Genomic DNA, 22,174 nt, shown 5'->3' on the forward strand with positions numbered 1-22,174 from the left:
CCCGTGTATGGGTTCAGTCCCACCCCCACCCCCGACTCCCCACCGCCACCCTGCACCTCCTTATCTGGGCACAGCAGAGAGCAAGTTCTGGTCCCAGAGTCCACCTTCCCGGCGTGGCTCTGTTTCCTGCTCCGTGAAAAGCCCGAATCCACAGGAAGGAACCGCCCTGCACCGAGTCTGAGTCTTCCCCACACCTGCCTCCTGCAGGGCTCAGGGCCCTGACTCCTCACGCACGTCCCGGAGGGAGACCAAACCCCTGGCCCCCAAGCGCGCGGGTCGCCAGGGGTCTGACCCGAAGCTCCGCTCCCGAATAAGTTTCTAACACCGCCTTCGCAGAGAGAAGCCAACCTCACGCGAAAGTCTTCCTTTCTCTAACGTTCTCTTCTCAGGGAAAATTCTGTCCACGCAGGCTCTGAAAAGGGGGCTCCCTGCTCTCCAGACGCCAAAGTTCACTAAAACTCCCCTGATTTACGGGCAGCTTCCGACTGCCAGCACCTGGCAGACACAGCAACCGACTCAGTCATAAACAGATCGCATACAATTTAATTTTAATGTGCTCGTTAGTCGTAGCACATTTCAGACAGAATTGTGAACGCAACACAAAATTATAGCAAAAAGACAATTTTAATGCTGCCGTAGAAAAAAGGGTTATATGAAGAGTCACATAATGGTGGTTCATTGTCAACAACAAAACAGGGCACAGAGTATGTTACAGTGTCTGTGCTGTTTACATGCCAATATTTTATACATAGGTTCTCATATGGTGTCAGCTGTCAGTTACTTCTGCAAATTAACTGCCAAAAATGGAGAAGAACAGAATCACTTGGAGAGCCGGTAACCACGGGTTACCTTTCATAAGCCTAAAGATAAAGCTGCAGTGTGGGATCTTGGGAGAATAATTAGGAAGAACAAAACAGAAAGTTACCAATCGAAATAAAAAGGCATCCTACAGTATGGAATAGCAACCAAGAGGGCTTATAAATAAGTGAAAGAGGTTGTATCACAGAATGCCTCATGACTTTTAAGCAAAGTATTACAGTACAAACATTTTAAAGGCTTTATCAATGCTTAGGAGATACAGTACGACTTCTTTTTGTTGCTGTTGCTCTTTTTTTTTTTTTTTTTCCTTTTCAAATAGACTTAACCCTTTGAGCACTGAGTTTATTTTGCGCGTTCTTTGACTTCTAATAAATACCTTTAAAAATCATGTGCAAAATAGTTATGATGCCCGCCATGGATGTCTGTTTCCTGGCCTCATGTATTCAGACTGCTCAAAACAAATGATAATATGATGCTAATAAATATGTATAATTTAAACATGAACCTCTATCAATATAGATGTACTGTATAGCAAAACAAACAATCATACTTTGCTTTCAGATAATGTTTCTGTATACTTTATAAATGCTATCTGTGGATCTTCTGTATAATTTACAATGTTTGCATGTAAAAAAAAATAAACAAACAAACCCATAGACCTTAAAAAAAAAAAAAAAAGAAAAGAAAAGAAAAAAGAAATATACACTATACATAGGCACGGCTTATGCCCGGAGCATGGCAGGTACATAAAACACTGTTGCTATAAATGCAGGAAAAAAGGTCATTTAAACCACAATCACATTTTTCATAAGAGAGTCTGAAATCTATACAATATATACATCTATGTTTCAATGTGAAAATAATATTCTTTTAAATTTCAAGGCGTGTCATACCCCTGCAGACCTGCATAAATGGAGGTTCATATTATTAATTTTAACTAAGCTGGTAAGGAGTTTAAAAAACAGAGCTTCATACATTATTATTATTTTATTTTATTTTTTAACCAAATTAATGCAAAAGTGCTTCAAAGTACTCAGAGGGCTAAAGATGAAAGGGTGAGAAATGCCAGCGCACTCGAGCCGCGTGGAAAAAGTGTGCCCGATTTCGTTATAAATGCTTAATTAAACTGTCTGTTAATGCATGCAGCTTGAAGCATCGGGGGGATGCTCACAACTAAATCCCATTTACACAAAGTTCCAAACACTTAACCACTGCGTTTTAACCTTCATATTTTACCAGTAACAACAGCTGATTATGCACCTCTATTAAACACTGTACAGTTCTACAAAACAGTCCAGCCCAGAGTGATTCTCCGCAGTTAAAATAAGAACATGTGCCAAGAACAAGACAGAGAGGGGCCTTAAGGTGCCTGCAACAGTTTCCCTCAAAGCAAATTACAGTCATTTTAATCGAAAGCGAATGCTACTGCTTCTCTAACTCAGAAACGTAGAGAAGGTGGTCTTCTGGGGACTTCCCGTGTGTTTTGCTAAGGTGAAGTTTGACCGCATGCTTGCTCGCAAAGGTCCGATTGCAAAGTTTGCACTGGTAGGAGGTCCCCAGGTCCTCCTCGGGGGAGGACGTCACCAACTTTTCTGAGGGCGACTTGGTTTGTGCTATCTGATTATTAATCTGTTCGGTGGACAGTTTGGACAAGTCCCGTAGCCGGAAGCCCAGGTGTGACTCGAGGTGACTGATGTACGTGGAAGGAGTCCTGATTTGTGACGCACAGTCATTGCAAAAGAACACGGGGTGGCCGGTGTCCAAGTTTTTGAGGAACTTTGTTCCACCTGTCCTTCGCAGCTGGTACTTCACGTTGGCCAGCCAGTGGCTGATGGTGGTCATGGAGAGCCCGGTGAACCTCGAGATGTGCATGCGTTCCTGGGGGCTCAGGTCTGACATGATGTACTTCCCCTCGGAGGTCTGCCGGAGGCTGGCGGCAAACTGGGCCTGGAGGATCAGCAGGTGCTGGGGGTTCCAGTTTGACTGGCGGCCCTTCCTTTTCTGCGCGGGCGTCGCCTCCTCGGCCTCCTCCAGCGTGGCCCCGTCAATGTCAGACTTCTCGGAGATGCTGGAAGGAGTGGAGGACTTTGACGTGTGGCTCTCTGTCAAGTTCTTCAGCATATCGGATATATCTGACAAAGCGTTCTCGCGTAACGGCGAGTTTGACATGAATGATACGACGGCAGATGTCTTCGCCGTTGTCATGGTGGATGAGGAGGTTGCTGGGGACGTGGACGTGGGTGACAAAAGCACTGAACCCAAAGAGCAGCCCTTGTCACTCTTCCCTTTCGTCAAGTCGATGGGCTGGTCGTTGTTGACGTGGTAGAAATAGCGGTCGAGGTGGTCCGCCTTCTTGGACTGCAGGGGCGGCGGCGTGGCCACGGCCGCCTTCTCGGCCAGGCTATTGCTCATCTTGAAAAGCATGCTCATGGGGTCGAGGGCAGGCAGGGAGGGCTTGGCGGCCTTGCCCAGGTGAATGTTCATGACCGACTGGAGGGCGCTCAGAGGGTTCACGAAAGGCTGTTCGGGCGGGTGGTCAGTGATGATGGCCGTGCTACTATTGAGGCCGCTGCTCATGGGCTTCACCAGCTCCTTGCCGTTCTCCACCGGCTCGGCCGGGGGGCTCCCCTCCTTGCACCCATCCCGCTGGGGGCTGGGGCTGCCCTCTTGGCTCTTGAAGCCCCCGTCGCTGGATGCCTCCATCTTGACGGGCTCACTGATGTCGCTGCTGCACGGGGACGGGGTGGCCCGCTTGGGCGGAGACAGCTTGCCCTCCGGCTCCTTCAGCTTCTCCTCCACTTTGGCCACTTTCTCCGTGACTTTCTTCACCAGCTCCTCCATGGCGTGAAAGTTGGTCTTGGGCATGGGCGAGGTCTGGCTGCTGGGCGGGGAGACCAGGGTCGGGTTTTTCGTGGGAGACCCGATCTCGCTGTTGCCAAACATGGGCTTCAGGGGCGTGCTCTTCCCCGAGGAGCCCAGGGACAGCTTCATCATGTTGGGGAGCTGGTAGGCGGCGTGGATGCTGGGGTAGCCCCCCCAGCTGGGGGTGCCGTTCTGGGCCTTGTTGATGGCGGACGTCACTGTGTTTTCCAGGGACTTGAGGATATCCAGGCCCCCCTTGGGGCTCTCCTCGAGGTCGTTCTCCGTCAAGTAGTGGTACTTGGAAGAGATGTCGTACTTCTCCTCTTCCTCGCCGGGCTTCTCCTTCTCCTTGGGCTTCTCGTCAGGGGCCGCCTTCTCCTTGTCGACCTCCTTCTTGACCTCCACGCTCAGCTTCGGGGAGACGCTCGCGGGGGTGTGGGCGGGGGACGCGAAGGTGGTGGCGGCCAGGGGCACGGACTGCACCTTCTCGTCCAGCAGGGTGGTGATGGTGGGCGTGACGGGCGTCTCCATGAGGGGCTTGCCCTTCTTCATGGCCGAGTTGGTGACCTTGATGAAGTGGCCGGTGACCATCATGTGGGCGGTGAGCTCCTGCAGCGTGTCGTGGGAGCTGCCGCACTCCATGCACTTCAGGATCTGGGACTTGCGGGCTTCAAAGTGCCAGGCGTAACTGGCCCCATTCTGGTGGCCGTACCGGTTATTGGGCGTGATGTAGGGGTTGGAGTTCTTCTGAAGCACGTCGTTGGTCTCCGCCATCGCGGCCTTGGGGGTCCCGCCGGCGGAATCCGGGGAGCTGGGCAGCTCGAGCTCCAGCGAAGCCTTCTTGCGCGCGGCGGCGGGGAGGATTTTGGCTGCCACGGGCGTGACGGGTTCCTTCAGAGGCACTTTTTGGTAGTGTTTCGTTTTGATCATGTGCACACTCAGGTCCTGCAGGGACTCGAACGAGTGGCCGCAGTACATGCACTTCAGCACCTTCTGGGCGTCCTCCTTGCCCTCCATCTCCAGCAGGGAGCGCTTGCGGGGCTTGGACCAGCGCTTGGGGTTGTTGTTGTCCGTCTCGTGGTTGTCGTCGCGGTAGTGCCCCGTCTCGTTCATGTGCACGGTCAGCTCCACCAGCGTGTCGTAGGCGGCGCTGCAGTCCTTGCAGCGGAACTTGCTGGCGCCCGTGAAGATGGAGCCGTAGAGCTTGCTGCTCTGCCGGTACAGCTGCACGGTGCTGAAGAGGCTGGGCTCGGGCAGCGCGCGGCCCTGCGGCACCTGCTGCAGCGTCCTGGCCACGGCGCTCTGGTGCCAGTCGAAGCTGCCGCTGCTGCTGCTGCTCGTGCTGCTGCTGCTGCTGCCGCCGCCGTTGTTCTTCTCGGACGAAGGCGGGTGCAGGCTGACGTGCAGGCTGGACCAGTAGGAGTTGGACAGGAAGTTGTTGTACACGGCCTTCATCTGCTCCAGGCTGTCCGACACGGCCGTGTCCTCCAGGGTGGCCGCCGCCTCCTTGCTCTCCTCCTCGTTCTTGACGGAGCCGCTCTCGAAGTCGGCCATGCGGTCGCTGGTCTCGCTGAGGTGGGACTCGCTGTCCATCTCGTGGCTGGAGAACTCGGCCGCCGGGGAGCTCTGGTAGCTGGGGCAGGCCTTGCTGAGCTCCTTCTCGGGGCACACGTACTTGGCCGAGGGCTCCCCATCTGCCGCGCTCTCCTCGGGGTCTAGGTCTTCTTCCACCAGGGCGGCAGCCTTTAGCTCGTCGGAAACATAGGCTGCCGTGAGAGCGGGCAGGACGGGGAGGACCGAGACGGGGACAAGGAGGGAAAGGGAGAAAGAGAGGGAGGGAGGAAGGAAGGAAGGAAGGAAGGAAGGAAGGAAGGAAAAAAGGAACGAAGGAATGAAGGAAGGAACGAAGGAATGAAGGAAGGAAGGAAAGAAAGAAAGAAGGAACGAAGGAAGGAACGAAGGAACGAAGGAAGGAATGAAGGAAGGAAGGAAGGAAGGAAGGAAAGAAAGAAGGAAGGAACGAAGGAATGAAGGAACAAAGGAAGGAAGGAAGGAATGAAGGAAGGAACGAAGGAACGAAGGAAGGCAGGAAGGAAGGAACGAAGGAAGGAACGAAGGAACGAAGGAACGAACGAAGGAAGGAACGAAGGAAGGTAGGAAGGAAGGAACAAAGGAACGAAGGAACGAAGGAAGGAACGAAGGAAGGAACGAAGGAAGGTAGGAAGGAAGGAACAAAGGAACGAAGGAAGGTAGGAAAGAAGGAAGGAAGGAAGGAACGAAGGAAGGAATGAAGGAAGGAACGAAGGAACAAAGGAACGAAGGAAGGAACGAATGAAAGAAGGGAAAAAAAGAAAAAAAGAAAGCGTTAGTTAAGTGCTGAGCTTACCTAGGATATCTTCTCGACTCTCAGGAAAACGCCGCGAAGTCGACGGGCACGTGTATTTGTAAAATTAAATAGTTAAAATGTGGTGTTTCTTTGGAGCAAAAAAAAAAAAAAAATCTGCTCTTCAAACATAATTTGCCACCTTATTCTTCTCAAGGGGCAACAGCTTGAAATTAAAACTAAATTTGAAATTAATGAAGCACATTCTGGAGGTGGCATTCATTTCTAAAGTAATAAATTACTTGTATCAACCTCAGAGACAGCAGTTCCTGTCTGTCAATTAATATGTCTTATGCTTCTCCTACCCCTAATGCATTTCTTAACAGACAGATTCACAATTTAAATTAAGCAAGCATTTTTTACTCATTACATTTTTGAGGCTCAATCTTTAATAAATATAAAGTACGAAAACATCAATAAAATTTTTACGAAGTAAAAAGAAAGTACATCAATTGCAATAAATTAAAAACAAGGTTCTGTGGATTTTTTTTTTTCTTTCTTTCTTTCTTTCTTCTGGAAAAGCAGGTCTCATAAAAGCTTACAGTAAGTTTTGCTGCCAGGGGATAGGCACTGGTTTGTTCCAGATGGGAGAGGAGACCCCGACCCAGCCCTGGCCCCGTCCTCCATGTGTACACTCAGCCACTTTCTCAGCCACCTGCACACACACCATCCATGCAGAATTATGTCAGAACAAGTTCAGGAAAATTGGTATGCGGTGCTCATTCCTGCTGTATAAATATATACAAGACCTTCCAGTGGACCTTACAAATGTCAAAGTGTTTGCTCTTTAGACTACTTTGTCAATATTTACTCAGCATAAGCTTCATGGGCATCCAACAGGGATCTTGTCTTTCTGGAAGCAGTGTAACTGGGGATGTAAATCTAGTGTGCACTTCCTGAGCAGGTGGAGGGCAGGGCTGAGCAGCTCTGGGTTCTAGAACAGGCACATCCAGAGACGCACAGCCAGGCGAACACTCGTGTTAATGGGAATAAAGTTTTTGTGGGGTTTTTTGTGTGTGTGTGTTGTTGTTTTTCTTTCTTTCTTTTTTCTTTTTCACTTCCTTGCATCCAGTGACTTAGGTTGCCCCTTACTGGACCTTGCCTGGTTGGGCTGGCCTGGTGAACAACCAGGCATGGCCGGCCTTGTGGTGAGCAGCAATTTTAAGGCAGACAAAGGGGAAAAAAGGGACCACTTCCAGCCAGCTTCTCAATATGCCTGCGTCAGAAGGCCCCTGGCTGATGCGTTTGGTGGCCGGCATGGCTGCAGCGCTAACCGTCTGGCGGACCCAAACAAAACCAAACCCCAGACAAACTCTCAGAAAAGAAAAGGAAGCTTCATTTGTAGAATTGACTTCCACAGTTTTAAAGACCTGCCTCCTACCAATTTGACACCAGGGGAAAAAAAAAAGTGAAATGACTCAAACAAATAAGATTCCCTGGAAGACACACAGACATTTCCCTTCCCTTGCTCTTCCATGCTGGTCGAGTGTGATTTTCTCCCATTCCTAAATCCCCCTTCGAGCGCCAAGAATTCTAAGCTGAGACAAGAGTAGCATCCCAACAGGTAAGTGGAGCTGGTGCCCCAGGGACACACATGTGTGTGGGCCACCGCCGCAGGGCTACACCAACAGCAAAGCGAGGGGCTGGTGTTTGGGCCACGGAACGCCCTTTACAAGCGGGCCAAGGAGAGGGCCCCGCTCAGCTCAGCTGACGTATGAGGTACCGGGGTGGGCCTCCAGTTTGAGGCCGTGCACTTGGAACACTATGCTGACCAGGGGAGGCTCTTCTGCGGGCCAGGGTGGCTAAGGTGAATGCCTTGCTTGGGAAAGGAATAGGATAAGAAAAAAGAAAGAAAGATCTCCGTCTCTCCCGACAGCCTTCCTCAGCCAGCGGCGCATCCTGGAAGGTGGCTCTCAAACTCCAACAGGGCTGGCAGTTCTGGAGGGAGGGGAGCTGGGGGGGGGGGGGCGCGTAGAGGGACCAAGAGTCACAGTTTGCCTGCAAGTGCCCCAGTGTTAGCAGGAAAGTCTTGCATCCCGAGAATCCTCTCGGACCTGGGCAAACCCGGGCGGCCGGTCGCTCTAGCCAGGGACGCACAGCATGAGCTGGTCAGAGTGTCCGGGGCGGGTCTGCATTTCTCTCGGAGAGGAGCTAGAGCAAGGCGATCAGGGGTTTAACCAGACACAGCCCACCATCTGCAGAGACGCCCCAGGTGCCCAGATGCATAATGTACCCATCCAAGGGCCTCCATTCTGAACATGGAAGGGAGGAGAAAACCACATGGCCTACGTCCCACCAGCTGAGATTCAAGGAAAAGCCTGGCCCCGTGGAAGCAGAGCCCCTTCTCCCCTGAAGGTGGCCCTTTGAGCCACAGCCTGCAAAGTGAACCCACACTCTGGGCACTTTGCTCTCATTATGGCTCCCACGGAATTAAGTCTGCAAGAGGCCACGATCCAGAAATGGACCGGCTGAAGCAGCTATGGGAGGATGCCCGGCAGCCAGAAGCAGCTGGGGTCAATGGTAGACACAGACGAGCCCGCTGTGGCATGCAGACCACCAGCTAAGAGAAAAATCTAGTGGCTCTGCCCGGCCACCTCCCACCCAGGAGCACGGGGCCCCCCCGGGGAAGCCTCAGCACAGTGCAGGGTGTGCATGGACCGTCTGGAGCACCCCCACAGGCACCTCACCGATCTGACCAGCTCCTGCCCACGTGCGGCCCCCCGATGCCCTCCAATACGCTGTAAATCACCCAGCCCGATCAGAATGCCACCAGTCTCATGACTGAAGAGGAAATTAATATTGAAAGAAAAGTAAGGCCAACCTCCCTGGTGGGAACAGAATCCTGCTCTGAGGAAAATTAAAAAGCTTCGGTGCCGAGAGGTGTTGGGTCCTGGGGAGACCTGGCGTCACCCCACACACCACCCCTGGCCTCATCACAGTTTCTGAGGCTGCGGGTGAGCACACTTGCACACGGCCATGACAGGGACGCCATCACATATATATATATACACACACACACACCCCGCTGCTTCCTTTCCAGACCCGGCAGGGAGGACTATCTCCTTAGGCTGAGCCTCAGAATTCTGCCCGTCCGTCCTTCCCTCCACGTTAAAAGAAAGGCCAGAGCACGAATTGTTCTGCTACGGCTCGTGATCATGGCACTCCTCCAAGAGTACCATGGCCACTCTCGTCACTAAACGTGGTGAGGGAGGGGCCGAGGAGCCCACGGCACTGGCAGACGGGGTTAAGAGAAGGAAAGGTGCATTCACTCCACAAATTCGAACTGAGGACCCACGCACGCCTGGAGCGTTGGTGCACGCTGAACCCTATATGGCGCTTCCTTCCTCTAGGCCTCAGTTTCCCCCTCCGTGTGAGACAGGGCATTGGATCAGTCGGCTCCTCCCGTCTCCTTCCTTACTTTATGGCTTTCCTGAGAAAGGGGTAAACTGAGGTAGAAACACGCTCACTCCTCCAAGCACGGGCTCCTCGTGAACACTCAGCCGAGGCATTTCTCAGTCTTTTCTTCTCCGGACTAAGGAGCAAAATCCCTGGTCTCCCGGACACTGGGACAGTTAATGCCCTGGTCAGGCAAGGAGGGGAGGGGAAACTGGGTGTCTCCAGTCAGTCAGAGGGGATAGTGGGACATCAACTGGGGGGCAGGTAGGCTGGGTGAGAAGCTGGTCTCTGTCCCCACCACACTGGCCTTCAGGGGCCTCTCCTCCCTAAGGGGCCAACGGCGGACACCATCCACTAGCCTGACCTGACAGTGAATCATGCAGAGCCTCAGGGAACTTGGCCACTGTGACCAGTTCTGTGAGTTCCTTGCTGCTATTTAACGTTCTATATGTTCTTATCTGAATTCTCCAAGGCAAGGACCCTGGTCCACATTGTCCCAGCTTTGCACGTAGTAGGTGAGCAACAGGTACTCACCGTCTCCTTTGGAAAGAGAGTAGTTGGAGGTCAAATCCAGCAGCAAGAGGCTTGTTACCAGCCTTTGTAACAGGATCTGCCCGTCCTCCTGTTCCCCGGGCAGGCAGCAGCACCCGCCCTCTCCTCAGTGAGCCCCCGCTCCAGCCCCTCCCGTCTACTCTCCATGAAGAAGCCACCCGATCCTTATGTCCTTACTGATCAGCAGGCCAGTCAGGTTAACCCCCACACCAAACCTGCAACAAACAGCCTCAGTGACTTCCCATCTGGCTTGGAAAAAAGCTCAAATTCCTCAAAGCAACCCCGAAGTCCTCCCCTGTCTTGGCCCTGCTTCCTCCCCAGCCCAGCAGCTTCTAGAATGTGCCAAGAGGCCTCTCACTGTTCAGCGTGCACTGCTACCTCCTTGTGTGCGTCCACCCCAAGGCAGATGCACACAAGAGTAAGGTGAGCCAGTGCACCCCTCCCCAGGCCACGGGTGAGAGGTAATGTCCGGGGGCTTCTCTGACCCCAGCTTTCGCTCCCTTAGCATCCTCCTCCTTCTTGCTACAAGGCACACCACTGGAATCACCTGCTTATAGCCAGACGTTCCAGGACGCTCGAACAGACTGTCAGCTTCGTGTGGTCAGCAGCCCCCACCTCCCAGTGTCTGCTGCAACCTTACTGTCTGGCACGCAGTAGCCACTCAACATATATCTATAGAATGAGTGAATGAATTAATGAATGAACGAACGAACGAACACCATAGATGACTTCTTCAAACCTCCTAATAGTTGCCCAAACATCTACATGGATCCAGACTCCGGCCAGTCCCAGAGCACAGCAGATGTGCTGGGGTCTGATCCAAATTCCCTCCTGGACCAGTTCCCTCTGTGTGTGACTACCTCAGGGGGAGGCGCCTCTGGGAAGGACAGACAGGATGACAGCCCCCACTGTGAGGAAGAGAGAAGGAGGCATGGCTGATGGTGGTCTCCCTGCCCTGGAGCCACCCATATGGTGCCCACACCCAAATATCGCTCTCCAGGAATGCATTATCATGGTTCTTCGCTCTTGAACAAATGAAACGGAAACTTTTGCTGCCGGCTCCGGTAGTGGGGGTGGGGGGCTCTCATTCAAACCAAGTCAACAGCTGCAGAGACTCAAAGACACACGCGGGAGTGGAGGCCAGCAAGCCAGCGAGGGGCGGATGGGGGCCTCGTGTTTCAGTTTTCCCCAAGTGGCCCAGCGGAAAAAGTTTCTCTCCAAGAGGTGAGCTCTTCCAGATCTGCTACCACTGCTTCCCCACTCTCTCTCCCCGCAATGAAAAGCAAGCGCTTAAAGCAGCAACACAGCAATCCATCTCTCCATAGCTCAAGGCCAAGGGCATATTTGGGGGCAGGTGAATGAACTGCAGAACTGCATTCAGGCAGAACCAAAGGGGACTCTGGGGTAGAGACGCATGTTCATGTGACACCAAAGCTATCAGAATTACGAGAGCTCCCTGCAAACTCCCATAGCCCGGTACCCCTGGAACGTCAAGGGTAAAAACCAATGGTTGAGCCTAATACGAGCTTGTCTATGAGCCGTTTTCCCATTCATTGCATTTGACCCTCTCCAAGGTCCCGGCAGGTGATTCGTCGTCTATGCTGGAGGAAGCTGGAGTTCTGACAAGTTAGATGGAACACTCCCAAGCCCTCGGCTGTGACTCCACGGGAGTCAGTGCAGGTTTCAAGGGGATTTGACTCCATTCCTGGGGGAACCACACAGAAGGTGTGGAGCGCGGGCCGTGCTCCCGGGACATGGAGCAGCCTGCCACCTCACAGCCTTCCCTGGCTTCCCAATACCAGGGATTCCATGCCTGTCCCCGCAGGAGGGTCCCGAGTGCTCCCACCTCCTGAGACGTGGCCATGGGGACAATGGACATGTCCAAGGGGACGATGGATGTGTCCAAGGAGTGAAAAGCCAGATCATCGTGTAATCAGGTTGGGAGGTAGCCGCTCTCTCGTTAATATTTATTATCGTCATTAACTAAACTCAACCACTAAGTAAAAAGAAATTAATACGTTTGATATAAATATAAAAGAGTAAACTGGGGCATAATGGAACTCATTTCTGGGCAAGTGGGAATTACCTTCATCACACTGTTGGGAATCTCTCCCAAAAAGGAGGAGATGAAGGAGTTGAAGCGTCCCTCTGGGTCTGTGCTCTCCAGCCATGGGGGCTGGGGGCACGGCAGGAGTGCAGGGGGCACCGGCAGGCCGGGGGGCAGGAGGGAGAAGGCATGGCTGCCCCCTGCTCCCAGAAGCAATGTCACAGTGAACTGTCCTGCCAATCTGCACTTCTCCTGCGCTGCAAGGAAGGTTCGGAGGTAAGCCCTCTGTTTTCAAATTCCCGAGACTCCTGGGAAAGGGGTTTTGCTTGCGAGAGCTTCCTCAGATTCCCTTCCTGCCCCCTCCCAGTAAGGGAGGCCCAGAGGAGTGCCTCCTGTTGTCCCTATAATCCTGTCATTCATCCTGGGCCTGGGCTGGACAGAGGGGAGCGGACGCAGGGGGAGGACAGACCCTGTCCAAGTCCGGAGTCCTGTGTTGAGAAGGGTGAGGAGAGGGAGATGGCGAGGAGCAGAGAGAGAACAACAGGAGGAAGATGGGGGAAGGAGAGAAGAAACCACTAGGAGTGGGGCTTGGGGGAGACAGAGACAGACAAAGACAGAGAAACAGAGATACAGGGAGAGACAAAGAGGAAGAGAGAGACACAGAGAGAGGAAGGGACAGAGGCCACCGAGGGAGTGGGAGGTGGGCAGGGAAGGGAAGAAAACCAGTGATGGACATCTGAGGAGAGACAGGCAGAAGAGATTACTCCAGAAGCGAGGGCGGAGGATGGTGAGTGCAGAGAGGGCCTGAGCTGGGAGTCCTGGTGCGGGGCTGGGTCGGACGGGGGCCGGGGAGCTGCTGTGGGTCAGTTCCAAGGCTGGAGGCTCAGGACAGTCTCGGCCTCCCCTGAGCACTCAGATTTTCAAAGGACGCAAGGTCTTTTGTTTTTGTTTTTATTTTGTTTTTTAAGAACAATTTAACCAGCTGAGGAGGTGACCAAGAAGTTAACTGCTCAGCTGACCCTGGCGAGCAGAACACGTGGAAGGCCCGCTTCTGCCCCAGAGCTAGCGTCCTGCCTGGCCTGGAAGCGCTGGGGGGAGCAGGCCCCAGAGGCCGGGCCTCCGCACACCCGAAGGGTTCCCTCTCAGGCCCTCGCGCGCGCAGGACCAGCTCTGAGACTCGGAACTGCCCCGGTGGCAGGCCTGCGCCTGGACGGCGTGTGAAGAAGGCTGCAGGCTCAGGGACCCGGCCCTCCTGACCCCTTCCAGGGCGGCTGTGCGGCTGCCCTCACGGCCCAGTCCTCTCTCCCTGTTCCGTACATCGAATTCAAGTTCAGTTTCGAGAAACCCAAAGCCCTACCCCCTGGTGAGGCCCTGAGTCCTCTCCCTGTGTTAGGATATGCCTAGACCCGGTAACACACTGGGTCACCATGGGGTGGGGGGTGGTCTCGGCCACCTCTGAAGACCCCCTCCCCCACACCTGGGCCCAGGACAAAGCAGACTCCCAGTCATGACAGGGGACCACTGGGAAGCCCCGCCCCCAGGGAGAGCGGTCACTTGGGAGACGGCCTGCTGATTTTGTTGGCGGTCCTGCGCTGCATGTTTTCCTGTTACAGTGAGGGACGTCACAGACAGCGAGACCCTGGGCCTTGGCTCCTGCTCTGCCACGTGCTGTTCCTGTGACCTTGAGGTTCCTCCCCGGGCATGGTGGGGGAGAAGGTGGGGAGCAGTTCCTGCCACACCCACCTCCCAGGTGTTTGTGAAGAAGCAAGGTCACCCTAAGGAGTGAGGGCATCAGGGCTATTCCAGGTTAAAGGGACTCTGCATTTAGAAGGAGGGCCCCACTGTCAAATAAATAAATAAAATCTTAAAAAAAAAAAAAAAGGGGGCACCTGGGTGGCTCAGTCGTTAAGCATCTGCCTTCGGCTCAGGTCATGATCCCAGGGTCCTGGGATCGAGCCCCACATCGGGCTCCCTGCTCCGTGGGAAGCCTGCTTCTCCCTCTCCCACTTCCCCTGCTTGTGTTCCCTCTCTTGCTGTGTCTCTCTCTGTCAAATAAATAAATAAAATCTTTAAAAAAATTTAAAAAATAAAAAAAAAGGAGGGCCCCAGAGACCTGCAGGAACCACCCAGGGGCCTGCACCCGGGGGTGTGGGGTTCGGGTCCGACCTCTGGGCTGACTCATGCTCTTGCAAATGCAGGCTTCCTAGCTGATGGTCTCCCAGACCCCCAGATCTGCAGGCTGCCTTTTGGGAAAGGGGGGAAAGGGGGGCCAGCAGAGCCCTGCTGGGTAAGAGCTCCCCACGCGGCACAGGCTCTGCTCCCCCTCCCTCTGGCCACCTTGTGGGCTGTGGAGAAGGAAGAAAGCCAGAGAGAAAGGAGAAGAAGAAGGGAGAGAAATAAAGAGAAGGGAAGGTGGCAGAGGAAGGAAGAGACATCAGATGAACATGCCCAAAACTAAAATCTCTGACCTAGCACGCCCGCTCCCCGCCCCCCAGGCCTGGGTCATCCTCAGGACTTCTGGGAAGGAAGCAGGCAGGGGCGGCCCCAAGCCTGGCTCACCCCACAGCTCTGCCCACTTCCACCTGACTCCAGATTCCCAGGCTCCCAGATCCGTGGGGGCGACGGTTAGACCAGACGCCCTTCACTCGGCGCCCGCACCAGCAGCTCCCTCCAGCCCCCAGCCACCTTCTCCCCGCTCGGCCCAGCCCCACATCACGTCAGCTTCTGCCCTGAGCTGCCTTCCTCTTTACGGGGAAAGAGCTCAACATCCCCAGAAAACCTCACCCAAGTCTCCCTCTGTTCGAAACACACCTAGAAAATCCAGGCAGACTGACCCATTTTACACAAGAATTTCTGTTCTACAAAGGAAGCCCACAAAGTGCCCGGACCCTGTGCCCGCAGGGTTATTTTTACACAGATTTGTCTTCTGTGAGTGCACCTGTGTCTGCCGCAACTACCCTGTCTGGTGCCACTGGATTTGGGGCCCTGAGGTACCCCCAGATATTGAGATCCCACAAAACGGGCTGCCGGGAGCCTGGAGGGTGAGGGGCAGGGACAGGCAGGGTGCCCAGGCTCGGGCCGGCAATGACAGAACACTTTCACCCTCAGGGAGCTCCCAGCACCCTGATACCCAGGGCTCCCGAGAGGGAAACCTCAGAATAGAGTGCATCATGCTGTCTGCTGCCTGGGAGGGGGGCTCAAAGGAGCAGCCCTGATGTGGGACTTGCTTTCTGTGCCCAGAGAGGAGGAGACGGCAGGAGGAAGTGAGTGATGGGGGTTGGGGGGAGCTTAGCCAAATGCGCTGGGTAATACCAAGGTGGTCAGATTGAGCTGTGGGCCTCTGTTAGGGTACTAACGAGGCAACAGAGAGAGAAGATTGATTCCAGGGATGGAGGGAGCGTGGCTTGTACCCAGGAGGTCACAATCCAGCAGAGAACATGAGGTTTCTCCAGCCATCCACCTGGGCACCCAGTATCACAAGGCATCACTCAAGCCATCTGCAGTCATGGAGGTCACAAGGCTCTGGGGACAAGGAGACATGGCACTTGTGGATGGCACCGGGTACACCCAGAGGCCCCGCAGGCATCCCCGCTGGGCCCTGGGGCTTCCCAGGAACCAGGATAATCCCCCAAAGGGCTCAAGCTAGGCCAGGGGAACGAGGAGTGCATGGCCGGGCTCTGGGGGAAGGAAATGGTGGCTGAAGCGATAGTGGTCAGGAGTCCTCCAGAAGGCTGGCCGCGTTGGGATGACAACCTCCCCTAGATTGATTGCTCTTCCCACTAGCAAGGTCAGGAATATTAATTTTGTACAAGTTAATTTGATGTAATGTGCAAGATGAACGCTTGTTCAGTTGGGTATCACTGTGCTAATAAAGCCTCGATACTCTCTTGCCAAGAAAAGCATGGCGTTAGCTGATTGGTGCATAACGTCAGCGTGAATCAGGCAACGTCACCCTTCAGCGGAACCAGGGTGGCCAGGAGCTTCACAGGCTGCTGCTGATTCTTTAGGAGGCCAATGACAGCGAGGTCCCGGGGACACCTCCCGGCTGCTGGGAACCCCAGCATCTTCTGAAGCCTGAACACCCAGACCAAGGCCTATCCCTGTAGATGTGGCAGGGGGGCCTCCCGAAGCCACACGTGGTGCTCCCGCCCCAGGGTAAGAAACACTGCCGAGGCTTCTCTCTGTGGATTCTTGTTGCAAGGAGAGCCTCATTCGGCCATCTCAGCAGCCCTTCTGAACAACCTCCCTCCCCTTCCCGAGACCTTCCCCTGCGGGAGAGGCGGGTCAGACAACGAGGAGGCCAGGAAGTTGGGGGGCTCCCCAAGATCACCAAGGAAAGCGAGCTCCCTCGGCTCTAAGGTCACACTCCCCCCATTGCTTCTGGGGGGATATGCTCTGTTACAGTCTGGCCACCCACCCTGTTGCAAGGAAAAACAAATGGATCAAAGACACAGGTTCAAAGCAATTGCCTCAGACAATAAAAAGTAAATAAATACTCAGTTTGGGGACCCTCGGAGTCCCCTCTGTCCTCGGCTTCAAGCACACTTCATCCAAAGAAAAATCCTCTCACCTTGGAGGAATTTCAGACAGCAGCAAATAGGGCTTGGGTGAATTATTAGGGGCAAGGGACGTGCTCAGACTTCTCACATGGCACACATGAGCAATGGTCAATTTTGCTAATGGCTAAGAAGAATCATGCCTTACACACCTTCAGCTCTGGAGCATGGGATCTCCTGGAGGTCGGACATAGTGATCCTCACAGGATAGCTGTGGTTCTCAATGAGGCAGCTACTAAACCAAGGAGAACTCTTGCCTATATGCTCACTCAGTGATCTCAAAACCTGGGGAAACCACAGTTGAGAATAGGGCAATAGGTTAAGGAAATTTTAGGTAGTCCTTATGATGGGCCTCTTCAAAGTGGGCTATAATGTACAACTCAAATTCTTGCTGGGCCTTATTGGCTGTTCTTCATGGCACCAAAAGATCTGTATCCAGGAAGAAGGTAAATGGATGGCTTCCATGAAAGAGGAATGAAGACTTACATGGAAGAGGAGACAACTGATTCATGCAACTGATCTATCTACCCACCCATCCACCCATGCACCCATCCACCTATTAGTCCACCCATCCATCTACCTGTCCATCCATCCATCCATCCATCCATCCAACCATCCATCTACCTATCCATCCACCCATCCATCCACCTATCCATCCATTCACCCACCCATCCACCCATCCTCCCATCTATCCACCCATCCATCCATCTATCCAAAAACTCATCCCATCATCCAACATGTATATGATATAAGTACATACATACTCTAGATGCTTTAGTTTAGGAATAAGAAGTTGTCAAAATAAATAATCAGAGTCACAGGTTTTACTTTAATGTGGTCAAGATGACCTTGGTTACATAGATCACAGGGCATTAGAAGATCATACACCCTCAGAAACTTCTTTCATAATCCAAAGTCCAACAGAACCAAGCTACAGTTTATCTTCCATTGCCCACCTGTCCTCAGATACACAAGCCACCCTTCCCTTATGATGTTCCTTTGCCCTTCCTTGGTCTACACGTTTCTTTCACTTTGTGTAACATGCTCCATCTTTTCATATCCTCCTCCCGGCCCTCCAAGACCCTGCTCATTCCACTTTTCCCAGGAAGCCCCTTCGCACTTGTCCCTCTGAAAGCGACCTCTTTAATCTCAGTGATGAGACACCATGGGTGGAAAAGTCCTCTCTAAACTCTAACTTCTAGAGAAATATAAGGAACGATTATTAGCATAATTACTTGTACCAAGTCTCTTTTGGCGTTATCCCACGTAGCTTTTACAATGGTTAGCTGTGGGCATACACCTTCTCCGTGCACATTCCAGAGGCAGGGACCCAGCATTCCTCACCTGTGCGCCCTTCACACAATCTGCTGGGTCAACACTCTTACAAACTCCTGCTCAAATTCACAGCCTTAGGAGCTGCTTAGCCTAAGAACTGCCACACACCAAGTGGCAGACGTTCCCGCCAGCTCCCTTCCCACTCTCAAATGCAGGGCAGAGCAGCCCCAAGAGCCTTCTGACCTCTCCCACATCTCTTCAGTCTCCCTACTCCCACTTCACAGAACAGACACACCATGCAGAGTCAAGGCCACAGTATTTCTCAGAAGCTCCTGACAAGGGTGCTTATCGTATGACTGCAGAGAAAATTGGGAGGAGAACGCTCCCAGAGACCAGAGAGAAGCTCAGCCCTTCCGTCCCTGCACGGGTACCAGCATGGTAGCCACCTGGGTCAGGAGGCCTTCTTGAGGCCTGCAGCACTGCCAGTGAGCAACCCATTACTCACCTAGCACTCAGTCAGCACTCAGTCAGCACTCACCTAGCATTCAGACAGCACTCAGCCAGCACTCAGTCAGCACTCACCTAGAATTCAGACAGCACTCAGCCAGCACTCAACCAGCATTCAGCCAGCACTCTCCTAGCATTTAGACAGCAGCACTCACCTAGCACTCAGCCAGCACTCAGCCAGCATTCAGACAGCACTCAGCCAGCACTCACCTAGCCCTCAGCCAGCACTCAGCTAGCATTCAGCCAGTACTCACCTAGCCCTCAGCCAGCACTCAGCTAGCATTCAGCCAGTACTCACCTAGCATTCAGACAGCACTCACCTAGCATTCAGCCAGCACTCAGCCAGCATTCAGCCAGCACTCAGCCAGCATTCAGACAGCACTCACCTAGCATTCAGATGGCACTCAGCCAGCATTCAGCCAGCACTCATCCTGCATTCAGATAGCACTGACTTAGCACTCAGACAACACTCACCCAACATTCAGACAGCACTCACTCAACATTCAGCCAGCATTCACCCAACACTAAGACAGCACTCAGCCAGCACATATCCAGAACTCAGGCAGCACTTGGCCAACACTCAAGACAGTACTCAGCCAGCCCTTACCCAGCACTCAGCCAGGACTTAAACAGTACTTGCTAGCATTCAGCCAGCACTCACTTAGCACTCAGATAGCACTCACCCAACACTCAGCCACCACTCAGCCAGCATTCAGCCAGCACTCACCCAGCATTCAGCCAACATTTAGCCAACACTCAGCCAGCACAGCTCAGCACTCAGCCAGCGCCCAGCCAGCATTCAGCCAACACTCAACGAACACTCACAAAGCACTCACATGGCACTCAGCACTCATCTAGCACTCACTCAGCACTCACCCTACACTCAACTAGTACTCAGCCAGCATTCAGGGAATACCCAGCCAGCACTTACCCAGCACTCACCCAACATTAAGACAGTACTCAGCCAGCACTTACCCAGCACTCAGACAACACTTAACACTACTAGGCTAGCACTCAGACAGCTTTCATACAGCACTCAGATAGTACTTGCTCAGCATTCAGATAGCATTCAGTCAGAACTCAGAAAACACACACCCAGCACTCAGGCAGTTCTCACCCAACATTCAGACAACACTCAGCACTGGGATAGCACTCATTCTGCACATACCCAGCACTCAGCTAGCATTCAGCCAGCACTCAGATAGCACTCAGACAGCACACACGTAGCACTCAGATAGCAATCACCTAGCACCCAGCACTCAGCTAGCACTCACTCAGCACTCAGCACTCAGACAACACTCACCCTGCACAAACTCAGCACTCAGACAGCACTCACTCAGGACTCAGCCAGCACTCACCTAGCACCCAGCACTCAGCACTCAGGCAGTACTCACCTTGCACAAACCCAGCACTCAGCCAGCAACTCAGATAGTACTCACCCTGCATACACCCAGCACTCAGACAGCATTCACCCAGTACTCAGCCAGAATTCACCCAACACTCAGCCAATACCCACCTAGCACACACTGGGCACATACTAAGTTTTGCTAATACACACGTGATCACTATTTATATGCATAGGTCACATCCAGGAGAGGGATGTAACCTTCCTAGACAGTTTGAAGAAATAAAGTGTCAAATGATTTATATTTATATTTTATTGACTGACATATATGAATACCCATTGATTTCAACTTCACCTGTATTTATTAAGATAGGTTAAAATAGGTTTCCCTAAACCAATATATAAATAGTGCCTATTGGCTTGTTGGCATCACATTACATGTTTCCCTTCCAATATCCTTTCTCACAAATTTATGCTGACATTTGTATAGTTTAACTTAGAACCCTCAACACCTCACCATCCTTCAAAGAGAGAGACAGATAGACCAACAGAGAGAGAGGAGAAAAAAAAAAAAAAAGAAACGTAAAACAACACTCTCACCAACTGGTTAGTGCATCACATAATCATTTTATGGAGGTTAATTTAGCAGCATATATCAAATTTGAAAATACGTATATTCTTTGACCCAGCTATGTATCTATCCTACAGAAATACTCATCTATGTGCAAAACAAAAACAAAAACAAAAAATCCTCTATGTTGAAAGATGTTCTCAGCCACATTCCATATAACGCCAACAAAGTGAGACATGTATACTATGAAAAAATATGCAGCAATTCATTTTTTATTTTTTATTTATTTTTTGCAGCAATTTATAAGAATAAGAGAGAAATGCCAGCAAAGTTGTGGAGCAGTGGGGATGCTCCACAACAGCAGAAACCAGTACAACCACTCTGAAAACCTGCAGTTCCTACTCGGGCTACAGGTGCACGGGCTCCATGACACAGCAATTCGCAAAGATGCCTACCAGGCAGAAATGCATGCACAGCCCGCCAGCAGACCTGGACCATAATAGCCTTTGGCACATCATTCATAATAGCAAAGAAACTCAAAACAACCTAAACGCCCATCAACAGCAAATGGACAACTGTATCGTGGCCCATCCCTACAACAGAATGGCATACAGCGGTGAAGATGAACCTACGATTACCCAAAACAACTGGAAGGATCTTACAAACAGAACACGCATGGAAAGATGCCATACACAAAAGATTATATACTCCTTGGATCTCTTTATATAAATTTCAAACTCAGGCAAAACTGATCTGTGGTGTCCCATGGGGAAGGAGTGACTGGGTGAGGGCACCAGGGACTCCTGGGATGATGCAAATGTCCTGCTTCAGATCTGGGCCCTGGTTACATGGATGTGTCCACTTAGGGAAAACTCATCAACCTGTACACTTACATTTGTCTGCTGCCTTTTTGTATGTTACACTGAATCAAAAGTTTACTTTAAAAAGAATGAGATAATTCTATAAATTCTGATGTGGGAGGATCTATAAGACGTATTGTGAAATGGGGGAATGTTTTCTGTGTGAGTTGGGAGTGTGACGGGTTGTGTGGTGGGCACCGAGAGAAAGGATCCTCTCCTGGATGGGAACAGCGTTCTCTGGGTGCAGGAGGGGACGCCGTTGCTGGGGAGGGAGATGGTAGGAGGAGGGTGAGAAAGGAGGTCTCTTCTGCATGGTTTGAAATTTTCACAAGCACACAGTCATGAATGTACTGTAAAACTTTAACACATATCGAAGGCCATTTACTTTTAGTATCTAAAAGCACCTCCTATGTGTCAGGCTTCTGTATGGGGCAAAGCCCCCTCCCAGAGCCCTCGCTGGGGAAGGCAGGTGTAGGACAGCAGCTTCCTGTGCTGGGGGGTGAGGGGGCCGAATGCACAGGTGCAGGCATCAGGGGCCAGCTCCGTGGGACGTCCACAAGCCCATCAGCATTTCAGATGCCCCTGCCTTTGCTTCCCTCTGCCCATCTGCATTCTGGGTACAGATGTCACCCAGTCACAGTGGACTGTGGAAACACAGACAGGGGTAAACTGTGTGCTGAAACCGCTGACCTCGGTGAAAGGAGGAGGGGAGAGCTACCTTTTCACGTGCCGCGAAGGCTGCTGGGCTACCTGAGGGATACCCAAAGCACACCATGGGCCATGGCGCCTGCAACCACACGTGGGGCCCTGTGCTCACTTGCGGGAACCTGTGGGTCTCAGGCTTGCCCTTTCCCTTCCAATTCGGGCCCTTCCCCTCACTCCTCTCTGACCACGGCCCTGTGATCACCTCACTGATTCTCCTGAGCCCCCGAGGTGGCCATGGTGGGGACAGAGTTCTGCAGGGTAATCTCTCTGGGCGTCCCCTCCCCTGTTGTCAGAGC

The 22,174-nt window shown here is 52.5% G+C and overlaps 1 protein-coding gene across 1 annotated transcript in view; it reads right to left on the reverse strand.

Annotated features, from left to right (window-relative positions):
• Nucleotides 1–611: 611 nt before the first annotated feature.
• The window catches only part of TSHZ3 (teashirt zinc finger homeobox 3), a 71,033-nt gene continuing 49,470 nt past the window's right edge, over nt 612–22,174 (reverse strand). The window contains exon 2 of the mRNA XM_032390424.1: nt 612–5,447. Within this exon, the coding sequence (XP_032246315.1) occupies nt 2,242–5,447 (3,206 nt within the window). The 3' untranslated portion in view covers nt 612–2,241. The remainder of the gene's footprint in view (nt 5,448–22,174) is intronic.

Source organism: Phoca vitulina, unplaced genomic scaffold (assembly GCF_004348235.1).
Source record: "Phoca vitulina isolate PV1807 unplaced genomic scaffold, GSC_HSeal_1.0 scaffold58, whole genome shotgun sequence".
Taxonomy (NCBI): Eukaryota; Metazoa; Chordata; class Mammalia; order Carnivora; family Phocidae; genus Phoca; species Phoca vitulina.